This window comes from Stegostoma tigrinum, chromosome 31 (assembly GCF_030684315.1).
Source record: "Stegostoma tigrinum isolate sSteTig4 chromosome 31, sSteTig4.hap1, whole genome shotgun sequence".
In the NCBI taxonomy this organism is placed as follows: Eukaryota; Metazoa; Chordata; class Chondrichthyes; order Orectolobiformes; family Stegostomatidae; genus Stegostoma; species Stegostoma tigrinum.
This window is the reverse complement of record NC_081384.1, coordinates 38,528,359-38,542,523: the sequence shown is the minus strand read 5'-3', so window position 1 is coordinate 38,542,523 and position 14,165 is coordinate 38,528,359. Positions and strand designations below refer to the sequence as shown.

General features: G+C 41.4%; 1 protein-coding gene across 1 annotated transcript in view; it reads right to left on the bottom strand.

The window, feature by feature from the left end:
• Positions 1–4,434: 4,434 nt before the first annotated feature.
• The window catches only part of map3k3 (mitogen-activated protein kinase kinase kinase 3), a 126,579-nt gene continuing 116,848 nt past the window's right edge, over positions 4,435–14,165 (bottom strand). The window contains exon 17 of the mRNA XM_048560874.2: positions 4,435–12,017. Within this exon, the coding sequence (XP_048416831.1) occupies positions 11,789–12,017 (229 nt within the window). The 3' untranslated portion in view covers positions 4,435–11,788. The remainder of the gene's footprint in view (positions 12,018–14,165) is intronic.

The following is a 14,165-nucleotide window of genomic DNA, read 5'->3' as shown; positions in this document are numbered from 1 at the left end:
CCATCCACCTGCCACTCTAGGTTAAACCCTCCAGAGTAGCAATAGCAACAGAAAGCCTGATTCCATTAAGACTGAACCAATTGATGCAATTACAACCCCTCTATGACTGTTCTTTTCCAGATGCCTATGAATACATTATAAAACCAGAAGCTTGGTCAAATTATAATGGGAACTTAATTGAAAAAATGCCCTGAAAAGTGGCTCTCTGTTTTGAGGTCAGCAATGCTCGCAAAACACAGCAGACAGAACTTAAGAATGATTTACATTTATATTGAAACGGTCACAACCTCAGGTTATCCCAAATAGGTCCATAGCAAGTAAAGTATTACTGCTTTAAATGCAGTCACCGTTGTAATCCTGACATTTTAGACTGTAAACTCATCAAGAAATCAGCTGTTCCTTACCAGAATATGGCAGCTGATTAGAATTTTCATGCTGTTTCCACATGGGCAGAGCTTAGTATCAAAAATTTTTCATGATGGAGATGTTACCATTTCAGAGAGAAACTAGGACCTGAGGGCGCAGCTTCAGAGTGAAGGGATGACCCTTCAGAGATAAGGAGGAATTTGTTCACCCACAGGGTGGTAAATCTGTGCAACTAATTGGAGCAGAAGGCTGTGGAGGCCAAGTCATTGAGTAACTTTATGACAGAGATAGGCAAGACGATCCAGGGGTTACGGGGTGAAGACAAGGGAGTGGGGTTGAGAAACAAATCAGCAATGATCGAATGGCAGAACAGACTGAATGGGCTGAAAGGTCCAATTTTGATCCTATATTTTATGGTCTTATAGTCGTAAAATACAGATGATCAATTTTCGACTGCCATCATCTGACTTATGTGCCCAAAATTCCATGGATTGACAAGGGGCTGAAGCAAGATCTATATCACCTTTACAGCAAGTTCATATGTAGGAAATTTTTTAAACCAGAGAAATCACCTGCAACTTACTAGCTTGAAAACAAGAAACTCAGGCATTGGAACATACAAACCAATTTCAGTTCTTCAAGATACTGCTTATTTGGCAGAGACAGATTTGTAACTGTGACTTGGCAAGTCTCTCTCTCAGCTCTTGAAAGACAAAGAACAGTGATAATGCAAGAGAAACATTTGAATACCTAAAATTTAAAAGCTGCCTGCCCGAGTCAGTTGCTACTGATCCAGGATAGTCCTAACAAACTGAGGTCTTAGATTAAAAACCTATTATCTCAAGAACACCCAAGGACTTTAAACTGTATATTCTTTCATCTTTTCTGATGTCACATCTTCATTTCTTTTTTCATAGTTAACAAGTTGTAAATCGATCCTCCCTTCAGTCATAAAACCTTGTAATTGGCTTAATATTTCTGATGAACTGGTTAACTACATTTTTTTGAAGTGTGTATGGCTGCAGGCTAAAAACACAATTAAATCTTTGAAATGGCCAACTGAGAAGGTTGAAACAGAGGGAAAAACAGGCGTCAATGAGCAGGCAAAAAGAGGAACCAGAAAATGAGAAAAGGGGAAGTGACTGACAACATATATAGGAATGGAGTCCATTCAGCACATTAAGCCTGTTTTGCCATTCAATTAGATCATGGCTAATCATCTACCTGAATGCTAGTGTCCTCCATTATATCCCAGATATCATAAACCTACAGATTTCTGTCTTGAACATACTCAATGATTGAGTTTTCACAACCCTCTGGGATAAAGAATTCCAAAAATTCATCGCACAGTAAAGAAATTCCACCTCACCTCAGTTTCAAATGTTTTTTAGTCTCACTGGCCAGAAGAAACATCCTACCGCAAGAAATTAGGGAGTTCTGAACACAGCCATTGCATCATGAAAACCAGCCTTCCTTCCACTCACTCTTTCTACACTTCCCACTGCCTCGAGAAAGTTGCCAACATAATCAAAGACTCCTCCCATCCTGGTTATACTCTCTTCCACCCTTTTCCATTGGGCAGGAGATACAAAAGTTTGAAAACACATACCAACAGATTCAAGAACAGCTTCATCCCGTAGAATCATCATAGAATCCCTACAGTGAGGACACAGGCCCTTCAGCCCAACAAGTCCACACTGACTCTCACAGCATCCCACCCAGATCCAGCCCCCTATAACTCAACTAATCTACACATCCCTGAACACAACAGGCAGTTTAGCATGGCCAATCCACCTAGCCTGCACATTTTTGTACTGTGGGAGGATACCAGAGCACCCAGAGGAACCAGCAGACAAGGGGAGCATGTGCAAACTCCACACAGACAGTTGCCCCAAGTGTGGAATTGAACCCGGGTCCCTGGTGCTGTGAGGCTGCAGTTCTAGTCACTTAGCCATCATGCGAGTTGATCTTTCTCTGCACCTCAAAACAATTCTAGGGTGGCTAATGTTGTCCCACTTTTCAAGAAAGGAGGGAGAGAGAAAATCGGGAATTATAGACTGGTTAGCCTGATGTCAGTGGTGGGAAAGATGCTGGAGTCAATTATAAAAGATGAAATTAAGGCTCATTTGGATAGCAGTAACAGGATAGGTCAGAGTCAGCATGGATTTATGAAGGGGAAATCGTGCTTGACTAATCTTCTGGAATTTTTTGAGGATGTATCTATGAAGATGGACAAGGGAGAACCAGTGGATGTTGTGTACCTGGACTTTCAGAAAGCCTTTGATAAAGTTCCACAGGAGATTGGTGAACAAAATTAGGGCACATGGTATTGGGGGCAAAATACTGACTTGGATTGAAAATTGGCTGGCTGGCAGAAAGCAAAGAGTAGTGATAAACGGGTCACTTTCCGAATGGCAGGCGGTGACCAGTGGGGTACCACAAGGTTCGGTGCTGGGACCACAGCTGTTTACAATATACATTAATGATACAGGCGAAGGCATTAAAAGTAATATTAGCAAATTTGCTGATGACACAAAGTTGGGTGGCAGTGTGAAATGTGAGGAGGATGTTATGAGAATACAGGGTGACTTGGACAGGTTAGGTGAGTGGACGGATGCATGGCAAATGCAGTTTAATGTGGATAAATGTGAGGTTATCCGCTTTGGTGGCAAGAACAGGAAGGCAGATTACTATCTAAATGGAGTCAAGTTAGGTAAAGGGGAAGTAAAACGAGATCTAGGCGTTCTTGTACATCAGTTAATGAAAGCAAGCAGTGAAGAAAGCTAATAGCATGCTGGCCTTCATAACGAGAGGAATTGAGTATAGGAGCAAAGAGGTCCTTCTGCAGCTGTACAGGGCCCTGGTGAGACTGCACCTGGAGTATTGTGTGCAGTTTCGGTCTCCAAATTTGAGGAAGGACATTCTGGCTATTGAGGGAATGCAGCGTAGGTTCACGAGGTCAATTCCCGGAATGGTGGGACTATCATATGTTGAAAGATTGGAGCGACTGGGCTTGTACACACTTGAGTTTAGAAGGAAGAGAGGGGATCTGATTGAGACGTGTAAGATTATTAATGGATTGGACATTCTTGAAGCAGGAAGCATGTTTCTGCTGATGGCTGAGTCCAGAACCAGAGGACACAGTTTAAAAATAAGGGGTAGGCCATTTAGGACAGAGTTGAGGAAAAACTTCTTCACCCAGAGAGTGGTGGATATATGGAATGCTCTGCCCCAGAAGGCAGTGGAGGCCAACTCTCTGGATACTTTCAAGAAAGAGATGGATAGAGCTTTTAAAGATAGTGGAATCAAAGGTTATGGGGATGAGGCAGGAACAGGATACTGATTGTGGATGATCAGCCATGATCATAATGAATGGTGGTGCTGGCTCGAATGGCCTACTCCGGCACCTATTGTCTACTGTCTTTTCATTATATCTTGGTACGTGTGACAATAATAAATCAAATCAATACAAACATCTGTCCTATAAAAATTTTGTAAATTTTAATGAGATTACCCCACATTCTTTGCAGATTTATGAAATACAGCCCCAGCCTCCTGAATTTCTCCTCAAAGGACAATCCCACCATCCCAGGGATTAACCTTGTGAACATCTGTTGCTCTCCTTCTAAGACAAGCGTATCACGTTGTAGTTAAGGTAGCCAAAACTTCGGAATAGAAGAAGGGTCACTGGACTTGAAATGTTAGCTTTGTTTTTTCTCCGTAATGCTGCCAAATCTACTGGGTGTCTCTGGCAATTTCGGTTTTTGTTTCTTACAACATAAATAGCTATGTCACATTTAACCATTTGAGTCAGGTGGAGAGGGAATTTCCACTTGCTATAAAGCTGGGATAACTTAGCTTCCGACTAAAATTTTATTTTCTCTTGCTGCAGGCAGTACCTCATTGAATCTTCAGCTTGACAGGCACTGTGCAGAAGGCTAGGAATGAATTAATTGTTTTGAACGCCACTGTACAAGACAGAGCAAAACAAGTAAAGTTAAGCTGCAAAAAGCCTTATAAATAAACAAGAACAACATCTTATGTTTTATGTTTTTCCCCTATATTTGTAAAACTTTTAAAAACATATGTAGTGCTACATACAAGGATCAATAAACAATTGTATAAAATACTGTAATCAAAGAATAGAACATAAAAAAACTATATTACACCAATACAGAATACTGTTCAATTTATACAGTCATTTAAATGCTGAATGTAAGAGCTTATCAAAATAAACTGCATTAGTGTATGTAGTGCATATATTAGTATGCAGAAAGCATTTTTGTTTAAAAACAAGTATTAAACATACATTTGTTGTAATGTGAGTCATACTTATGGCTACAGATGGTGAGTTACCAAACTGTGTGTAATCATATTCTGGCAGTTCAGCATGAATGATCTGGGGTATTTTGGCAAAAGCAAAACTTCCCCAACCCCAATGGGTTAGTATAGCAGAGTGGAAAACCCACGATCCAGATGTCAGTGGCCAGTTCTCAAATCAAAGGATTTCCTTGATCAGAAGCCAAAAGGAACATGGCAGGTTCTACTGTTTTATTTTTTCCACTAAGGCTGCATCTGAATCAAGATACTACTCAGGTCCACAACACTGGATGCAGCTTTTCCCTACTGGCTAGCTGTAATACAACTGTTTGGGCAGTTCCTTTTGGAAACCATGTGGGGAGAAAGAATGTAAAATGGCTCTGTTTGCAGTCTACTCTGTAGGAATAGTACAAAAGGGAAAATGCACACTCAATGAGACCAGCACGAGGCCAAGCTCCCTTCGACAAAGTGCATACCTACAGGTTGAGACTTTCATTAGGGTGGAAAGCTAGAGGCACACTTCAAACATCCATCACCCAAATCTCTCAATATTTGATTGAATTGATGGGTGGAAAGTAGGGGAGTGGTTAGTTCTGAAAGACACTTGGAGATACAGGAGAGCTCTGCAAATGCCAATTTCATGTGCTTAACAGGCACATACCAGTCTTAATGTATAGTACTACGTTATTACCTGTCCCTGGCTGTTCTACATGCATGCTGCTATTTGTACAAGAGTTAAGTCAACTTTAACGTTGGGTTGGATAAACTGTCAGTTTGGCAACAGTTTAAACAGTGATAGAAAGCTTAAACTGTTCCAATGCACACACATTGTTATTTCATGGATTAAGCTGCCTTTATAATTGGCTATGACAGCAAGAACTGCAGATACTGGAGTCAGAGATAACAAAGTGTGGAGCTGGAGGAACGCAGCAGGCCAAGTTCTGTATAATCTCCCTAAGTGGCTACTAGTTTGGATTAGCAAATATGACAGAACATACTATTACAAAATTCTTTCTTGCCTCTTTCCAGCTGATGTTATGTAGACTCAAAGTTATTTTGGGGTCTGGGACATGTGTAAGAAAGCTGAGGTAGGATGAATTTGGGTACAGCAAAGAAATATTCCAACAGGCTGGTGACTCTTGAACCTTACTATTACTTCAGCCTCTTCAAAGACATAATGACACCAGCTGAGGAGCCATAAAAATGTAAGCGAGAGGGGTCTTTGTTACTAGTTTGTAATTTGTGCTCCCCAAAGAAAAGTACAACCACCCACAGAACACACAAGTCCCAACTGTGACAGGAGAGATTATGAGCACACACCTAGCCATCCCAATGGAAGCGAATACACTTCAAATGACCCACAATTTTGACCGTCGCTTGAATGACTGTACTAATTCCTTCAGCCTGTAAGAGGCTGAGAGTCTAGACCGTAAAAGCTGCAGCAAATCACTGCATTGTGGCACTTCATAGTACAAATATATAGAACTGTACAAGCATATATTCTGCAAAACAATATAAAATTATATACACCAAAGTGTCAAACTATGGCAATCTTTCTCCAGCCTGGGAGTCTGCAATATGCAAAGGTCTCTTTCTAACAAACAATACTCAGTTTGTAACATTTGCGAATAGTATTAAATAGACACAGAATTAACAGTGTTCATTTTTTGTTTCTGCAACCAAAATGCCAGCTGTCTAAAATGAAGGCATCATGGGGCAGTTTTACCCAAGAGAGGTTTGTATAACATACAACTTAGTTTCCCCCTACGTAAAGCAGTAAAAAGCATATATAAGTTTGTTAAATGTGTGCTGGTACTTTTAACACAAACTGAAGGACAGCGGAACTCTGGCACATTTTGGGGAGTCAACACTCTCCCAATTCAGTTCCTAAACATCAACCTGATAATATAAGTATGTCCAAATCTGTTTCCATTTCAGGTGTGAATTCACACTTTGGTTAAATATTTGGCTGAAGCGATTTTCATGCTCCTGACGTTGGCCTGGACTATCAAGTGCAGACTCTTGTGCTCGATAGAAATCACCTTTTTGGGGGGGGGGGGGGGCGCACACACAGACCAAACCATCAACTTTTTCCAGTGAATGGTCTGCACTTTCAATGATGATTAGTACACATCAGCGGGCAGCCTTGCCCATCTTTGCTTGCTGCACTGTTTGGGGAAAGTGGAGAACACGTGACACATAATTCAAAATGTTCAAGGCTCAATGTAGTAATGTCTTTGGCTATGTGACTGTATATTTGGGCATTAGCTTAAAGGCTTGATGGAGACCAGGGCACTTTTGGTATTAAAACATTCAACAGGTGATTAACATAACTGTTAGAAAGAAATTAGCCTGTGATGAAGACACACAGTCTCTTCCTACTTTTGTAGTTATATAATACTCTGCATTGTGATGTTACATTCTTTGATTATTTTACATTGAGAAGTGAACATTTCAACATCTATAGAGATTAGCCTTTATTTCTGTTTTGCCAGGTTATGCAATACCTAGATGCTAGGGCAGATCTGATGTCCTTCATCCACACATCTACAGAGTCTTTGCGAAACTAGGTGTGCAAGGGATTTGTGAAGTGACTCTGCCCAACTGTTCAAAGTCTGTGTGGAAGTAGCAATTTCTGCTAGCTCATTCCCACTGGTGAACAGTTGATACAAAATTATTGATGCTGGATCTCCCACACCCAACACCCCAGTGCACTACACCACCTACAGAAATAGTTTAAAACAGAAGTGGTCTAGTAGGTTTAACTCTCAGACTTTACCATAGCATGATCAACAAACACTGACTTCAGCAAGTGTCCAACACTAATTGAAGTGTAGAACAGGGATGGGGAGAAAGGTTAATAGTGGGGGGAAAGAAATTAGAGTAAATGAATCTCTAGGGCTCCTAGCACTGGCAAACATCTTTAGACACAGATCAGCAGGCCAATATTTCAACCTGTCAATCTAAGCCTATGCTGAAGCTGCCAACTTCAATTTTTGATGTCACCAAAACAAGAATAAATCAGGTAAAGTCCACCACATCTGTCAGATGATAATGATGGTTCCTAATTGCTGCTGAAACTGAAGAAATGCAAGTGCTCAAAGATGCAGTTCGTCGTTTGTTCTTAGGAAGGGTTGCTGTTTACGAAGTCCCCTCAGAGGCAGCTTCTACAGTCCAACTGCAGTAGTACTTAGAATGTTGAACATTTGTCTCATTGAATACAGACAGAGACTCAGTATGGAACAATTATGTTAGAGAGGAATTGGAGCCAACAGGTTAAAGGAAAGTAGACCAACCTTGGCTGCCTTTCATTTCAAACAAAACATTCAAGTATTCTGAGAAATTGTCATCTGAAAAAAAAGTGTAAATGTATTTTCCCTTTTTAAAAATATGAAAAACTGATCCGGCTTTACTTTAAAAACACAATCTATTGGAGTGGCTCTGCACTGCAAGCCTTTAGCACTTCACTGGGTCTGACAGAGGACTCTCTGCCAGAGTGATTGAAGACTTTGCGGAGAATTTCTGTGCAGCTCAGTGCCAGGATGAATCATTTCCCCCTTCCTGCCAACAGCTGTTGACCATTACAGGAACACAAATTTCAAGACTGTTTGAAAACCTGGATATATCAGTAATAATCGCAATTTCTTTCTGAACTCAGGAAAATAAATAGAAGAACTGGGAACAGTAGCTTTTGCTAGTCGTTGGAGGTGCTAATGGTATGCATTTTCTCACAATACACTTGACTATTCCATCTACAACTAATGTAGTATTTAACCATAGTCTAAACTCCACATCTACAAGTTCTAATTGGAACGAGTGGGGGAGTATGTTTGAAAAGAGAAAAAGATTTTTGAAGAGAATATATCAAAACTGTTATGAGGTTTCTGGGTGAAGGTTTTGAGGGATTTGGTGAATTGGGAAAAGATGTGTTAAATATGAGAAATTCAGGATGAGCGTTATAGAATGCAAGGGTCATTTGTCAGAAGGAAGAGTTGCTGAAGGAAATAGAGGATGAAGTGAAAGTTGTGTCCCTGGTTCCTCACAAAACATTAGAACAGCACGTCTGACAAAGTGGGCAGACAATTAACAATATGAAAACAGCAGCTTAGTGTACACAGCTATGTATTTTTTAATTCATTTATGGGATGTAGGTGTTGCTAGCTAGACCAGCATTTATTGACCAGAGGGCAGTTAACAGTCAACCACATTGCTGTGGAGCTGGATTCACATGTAGGCCAGACTAGGTAAGGATGGCTGTTTCCTTCCCTGAAGCAGATGGGTTTTTCTGACAATCAGCAATGGACTCACGGCCATCAGTAGACTCAATTCCAGATTTTTACTGAGTCCAAATTTCACCATTTGCAGTGGCAGGGTTTGAACCTGGGTCCCCAGAACATCGCCTGGGTCTCTGTGTTAATAGTTTAACGATAATACCAATAGGCCACCCCACTCCAATTCAGATGCCAGGCTAATGCTCTGGAGACAAAGATACAAATCCAACCATAGCATCTTGTAGAATTCTAATAAATAGATCTGCAATATAAAGCTCATCTCAGTAATGATGATTTAAAACCATTACCATTGTTGTAAAAAGCCCACTGAGTTCATGTTCTTCTAGGAAGAAAATTGGCATTCCCGACTTGGTGTGGTTTACAATTGGCTCCAAACCCACAGCTGTGTAGTTGATCAACTGCCCTCTGAAATGGCCAACAAGCCATTAGTTCAAATGCATTTATGGATGGACAGCAAATGTCTAGTCAATTAAGCCCACATCACATGAGTAACATTAAGTAAAAGTGGTGGTCTGGATGAGGGAAATGCTGTTAATGGCAATTACATTATGGCCAGTCAAATAAAGATGGCAGAATACATCCATTACTATATGATGCACTGGGCAGCACAGAATGGCACTAAAAGTCTCCTGCCAACTGCTGCAAAACCAGCTGCTTTTCCTTAAAGGCACCGTATTTGCATTAGATATATGCAACAGTCTCAAGTCTTATATATAAATATATATATAAAACCATCAAATAGCATTTCTTGTATAAATAAAAATAAAATAAAAGTATAAAGAGGCATAAATTACATCAGCAAAGAGGAAGTTATAAAATAAGTTTGGTACAAAATACATTCAAGAAAGTGCATCTTCACAGAGCTGAAAGCAGTTGGCATTAAGCCTTATACTGAAAGTACATCTTTGTCTTTTTGTTCTTTAACTCAGTGTTAGTACTGGATTCAAACGATGGGCAATACCTCCACTGCATTCACTTTGAGGACATCTGGGATTGTCTGTGCTTTAGGGGTCACACAATATGGTGGGAGAATGGGGCTACAACAGTGGATAGAAATAGTTTTAAGTGAAGACTTCTGAAACAGAAAAGTTTTAAAACAAGTTAACTAGTGGCAGCCAATTTGTTATAGATCTGAGTACTTATTTGGTGTAATTGCCACACTAAACAAAAAGTATAAAACTACAATGAGCAAAATTGATCATCATAGCCCCTGTGGTCCTGTATTGTGACACGTGGCTTAAATTGTCAATACCAATTTATTTTTATATGGACAAAGTATGGTATTTGTTATCAGAAATCATTAACTGTATCAAAAAATGACAGTCAACAGGATAGCAACATAAAAAGGTCAGACACCCATTCATAGCATAATAGGTGTGGCGTGGCAGTGCCATTAACAAGTACCACTGATATACTTCTCACCAGCACACATTAGGATGCACCAGGTTCACCTGAAAGTATAAGTAGGGCTATAACTAATAACCTTTACGGAACATCCTAAACATTTGTATAAATTAGAGAGCATTGTTTGTGCGATTTCGTAGTTACTCAGCTGTGCTGTGGAAAAGTCTCAATGTAACACTGTAATGCCAATTCAATTGCACAAAGAGGTGTTGCCCATCGCTGGCTGCAGATATCAAGGAATTGCCAAAACCATGCCTATTACAAAGCCAATGCAGCGGCTGAGTCACATGGAAAGGCAATTCTGAATGAACATTTCTCTCTACTGATATATGCAATTATTCACATAACAGCAAGGGTTAATTTCAGTGTCATTACTTTGTTGAACTGATGGATTCACTGGCAGAACACTAACATTTAGCAAATAAGAAACTTGCATTTTTTTAACATAACAAGTCTAAAGGCATAGGGTGCAATTGGGGGAGTGCACCTCTTTGTTTCAGTTGTGAGAACTAGCACCTTTAAACGTGAAACAAAATGAAAAGTGACATTCATCTCCCCTCTTGTTTTAAGAAAACACATTGTTGAAATCTGCAAATTCCAATCACTAGAACAAATCAGTAACCAGGCATTTTACAAGGTAGCCACATTACAGATGGCCTTGATGTGGATCTTATCTCAGTGAGTAGGAAATTCAAGGTTGCAAACAAAGAGAAAATGATTAGACTTTGGTAAACAGTAGATGTATATGTGCTTACGCACACACACACAGACACACAAAATATAACATTCCTGATTGAAGCATGAGTTTGACAGAAACAGGTGAGGTGGAAATCTGGCAGCCTGTGTCTCTGACCTCACCAAAATTATTTAAGCACTGCTCCTCGTAGAAAGCTTTGCCTCCAATGCATATGAAAATAGACAGATAGAGAAAACAAAATAGAAAGTCAACAAGGCGCATTTGGAATTTGGGAGTAAAAGTACAATATATACATTCCTCAAAAAAACAGCATTGACTCTGATGCAAAGTGGAAGTAATCATATTTTGCATAACGTAGGAAATTGCTTGTTCTGTGTAACGTCTATATGTTTTCATGGAGTGTTCCAGGATTTGTTGAAATGCTGCTTTCTGTCCTGTTGATGGTGGACAGTGTTGAGATGAGACCTTCTGTTGACTAAACTGTCGATGGTGTCTGTAAATGCATTGAGAATTGTGTAGATGTTCAGCTATCTTCAGTATTCACCCTATGCCATAGGACAAAACTGCTGCCTTGGGATACAGACACTTACGTAATTGGTGTTCTGAGTACACTGACCGAATGGAACACTAGGTATAATAACCTTTTAGACAGTTTTTAAGAAAAATACTATGATTAAGAAAATCCCAGCTTCAAAACAAGCTACCTCCATCAGTGAATTAACTGGACAAATGGATTTCTGAACAGTTCCTCTGCTGATGGTCTCTGCTTTGCATCCACAAATATTTTCTTCAGGAAGTCCCTGCAGTGATCGGAAATGTGAGATGGCAGCTGGGGGTTTGTTGGTTGAGTGGCGATTTTGAAAATGGCAGCCATAGCTTCATACTCAGCCCAGGGAGGTTTCTCTGTAAGCATCTCCACCACCGTACATCCCAGGCTCCTAAGGAAAGGCAAGCAAAGTGGCAAATTGTAATTAAGTTGGAGTCACAGAGCTGTCAATAAAGGAAGGACAGAGTAAACAAAGAAATAAAACAGGAAAAAAATAGAAATATTCAGCAGGTCAAGCAATATTTATGGAGACAGAAACGGAGTTAGGTTTTAAGTCAATGATCTTTAGTCAGCATTAAAAAATGTTACAGCCTCAATCAACTTCAACTAATCAAACAACCTGAACCTTTGAAAATTCAAATTCCCCAGCACCCAAATGCACAGGCCTTGTTAACACCAATCATCTGCCCCCAGTCTCCAAATACCCAGGAATATCTAATCCCGAATTAACCAACAGCACTGCCTGCCCCAACATTACAATCATTGAAAATTTCGATCTAGATAATTTTGAAAAGGAAATATAACAGCATGCAAACCATGCTTCATAACCTGACAAAAATGTTTGAAGAACAGGACAATGACTTTGAGATTCCAAACTTACACCTACTGCCGTGGGAATTTCAGCAGCACTCAACAAGCTCGAAATCCAGATCAGTAGACAGATAAATGTGATAAGGACATGTATACATTACTGCAAGATTCCAGAGCTAGCTAGAAATCCACATACCAGATGGAGTGTAATTTAGGCATGTCATTAAGCATTTAACAAAAACATCTAGCACAATATTCTACCAGCTCACATGCAAAAACATAGTTAGTTCGAAAACCAGGCAAGGAAATTGCCTGAAGTGTTGGAATACGAGATCAGCATTCTTCACCAAATGAAAAGTTCCTTGCAGCAAAAACACCAAACCTACTAAATGTCATTTGGAATAACAAATTCATGGGGCACTGGGCCATCTCCAGCACATCCCTCACCTTCCTGGACCTCTCAGTCTCCATCTCAGGCAATCAGCTTGTAACTGATGTCCATTTCAAGCCCACCGACTCCCACAGCTACCTAGAATGCACCTCCTCCCACCCACCCTCCTGCAAAAATTCCATCCCCTATTCCCAATTCCTCTGCCTCCGCCGCATCTGCTCCCACGATAAGACATTCCACTCCCGCACATCCCAGATGTCCAAGTTCTTCAAGGACTGCAACTTCCCCCCCCACAGTGATCGAGAACGCCCTTGACCGCGTCTCCCGTATTTCCCGCAACACATCCCTCACACCCCACCCCCGCCACAACCGCCCAAAGAGGATCCCCCTCGTTCTCACACACCACCCCACCAACCTCCGGATACAACGCATCATCCTCCGACACTTCCGCCATCTACAATCCGACCCCACCAGCCAAGACATTTTTCCATCCCCACCCTTGTCTGCTTTCCGGAGAGACCACTCTCTCAGTGACTCCCTTGTCCGCTCCACACTGCCCTCCAACCCTACCACACCCGGCACCTTCCCCTGCAACCGCAGGAAATGCTACACTTGCCCCCACACCTTCTCCCTCATCCCTATCCCAGGCCCCAAGATGACATTCCACATTAAGCAGAGGTTCACCTGCACATCTGCCAATGTGGTATACTGCATCCACTGTACCCGGTGTGGCTTCCTCTACATTGGGGAAACCAAGCGGAGGCTTGGAGACCGCTTTGCAGAACACCTCTGCTCAGTTCGCAACAAACAACTGCACCTCCCAGTCGCAAACCATTTCCACTCGCCCTCCCATTCTTTAGATGACATGTTCATCATGGGCCTCCTGCACTGCCACAATGATGCTACCCGAAGGTTGCAGGAACAGCAACTCATATTCCGCCTGGGAACCCTGCAGCCTAATGGTATCAATGTGGACTTCACCAGTTTCAAAATCTCCCCTTCCCCCACCGCATCCCTAAACCAGCCCAGCTCTTCCCCTCCACCCACTGCATCCCAAAACCAGTCCAAACTGTCTCTGCCTCCCTAACCTGTTCTTCCTCTCACCCATCCCTTACTCCCACCCCAAGCCTCACCCCCATCTACCTACTAACCTCATCCCACCTCCTTGACCTGTCCGTCTTCCCTGGACTGACCTATCCCCTCCCTACCTCCCCACCTATACTCTCTCCACCTATCTTTTCTCTCCATCTTCGGTCCGCCTCCCCCTCTCTCCCTATTTATTCCAGAACCCTCACCCATCCCCCTCTCTGATGAAGGGTCTAGGCCCGAAACGTCAGC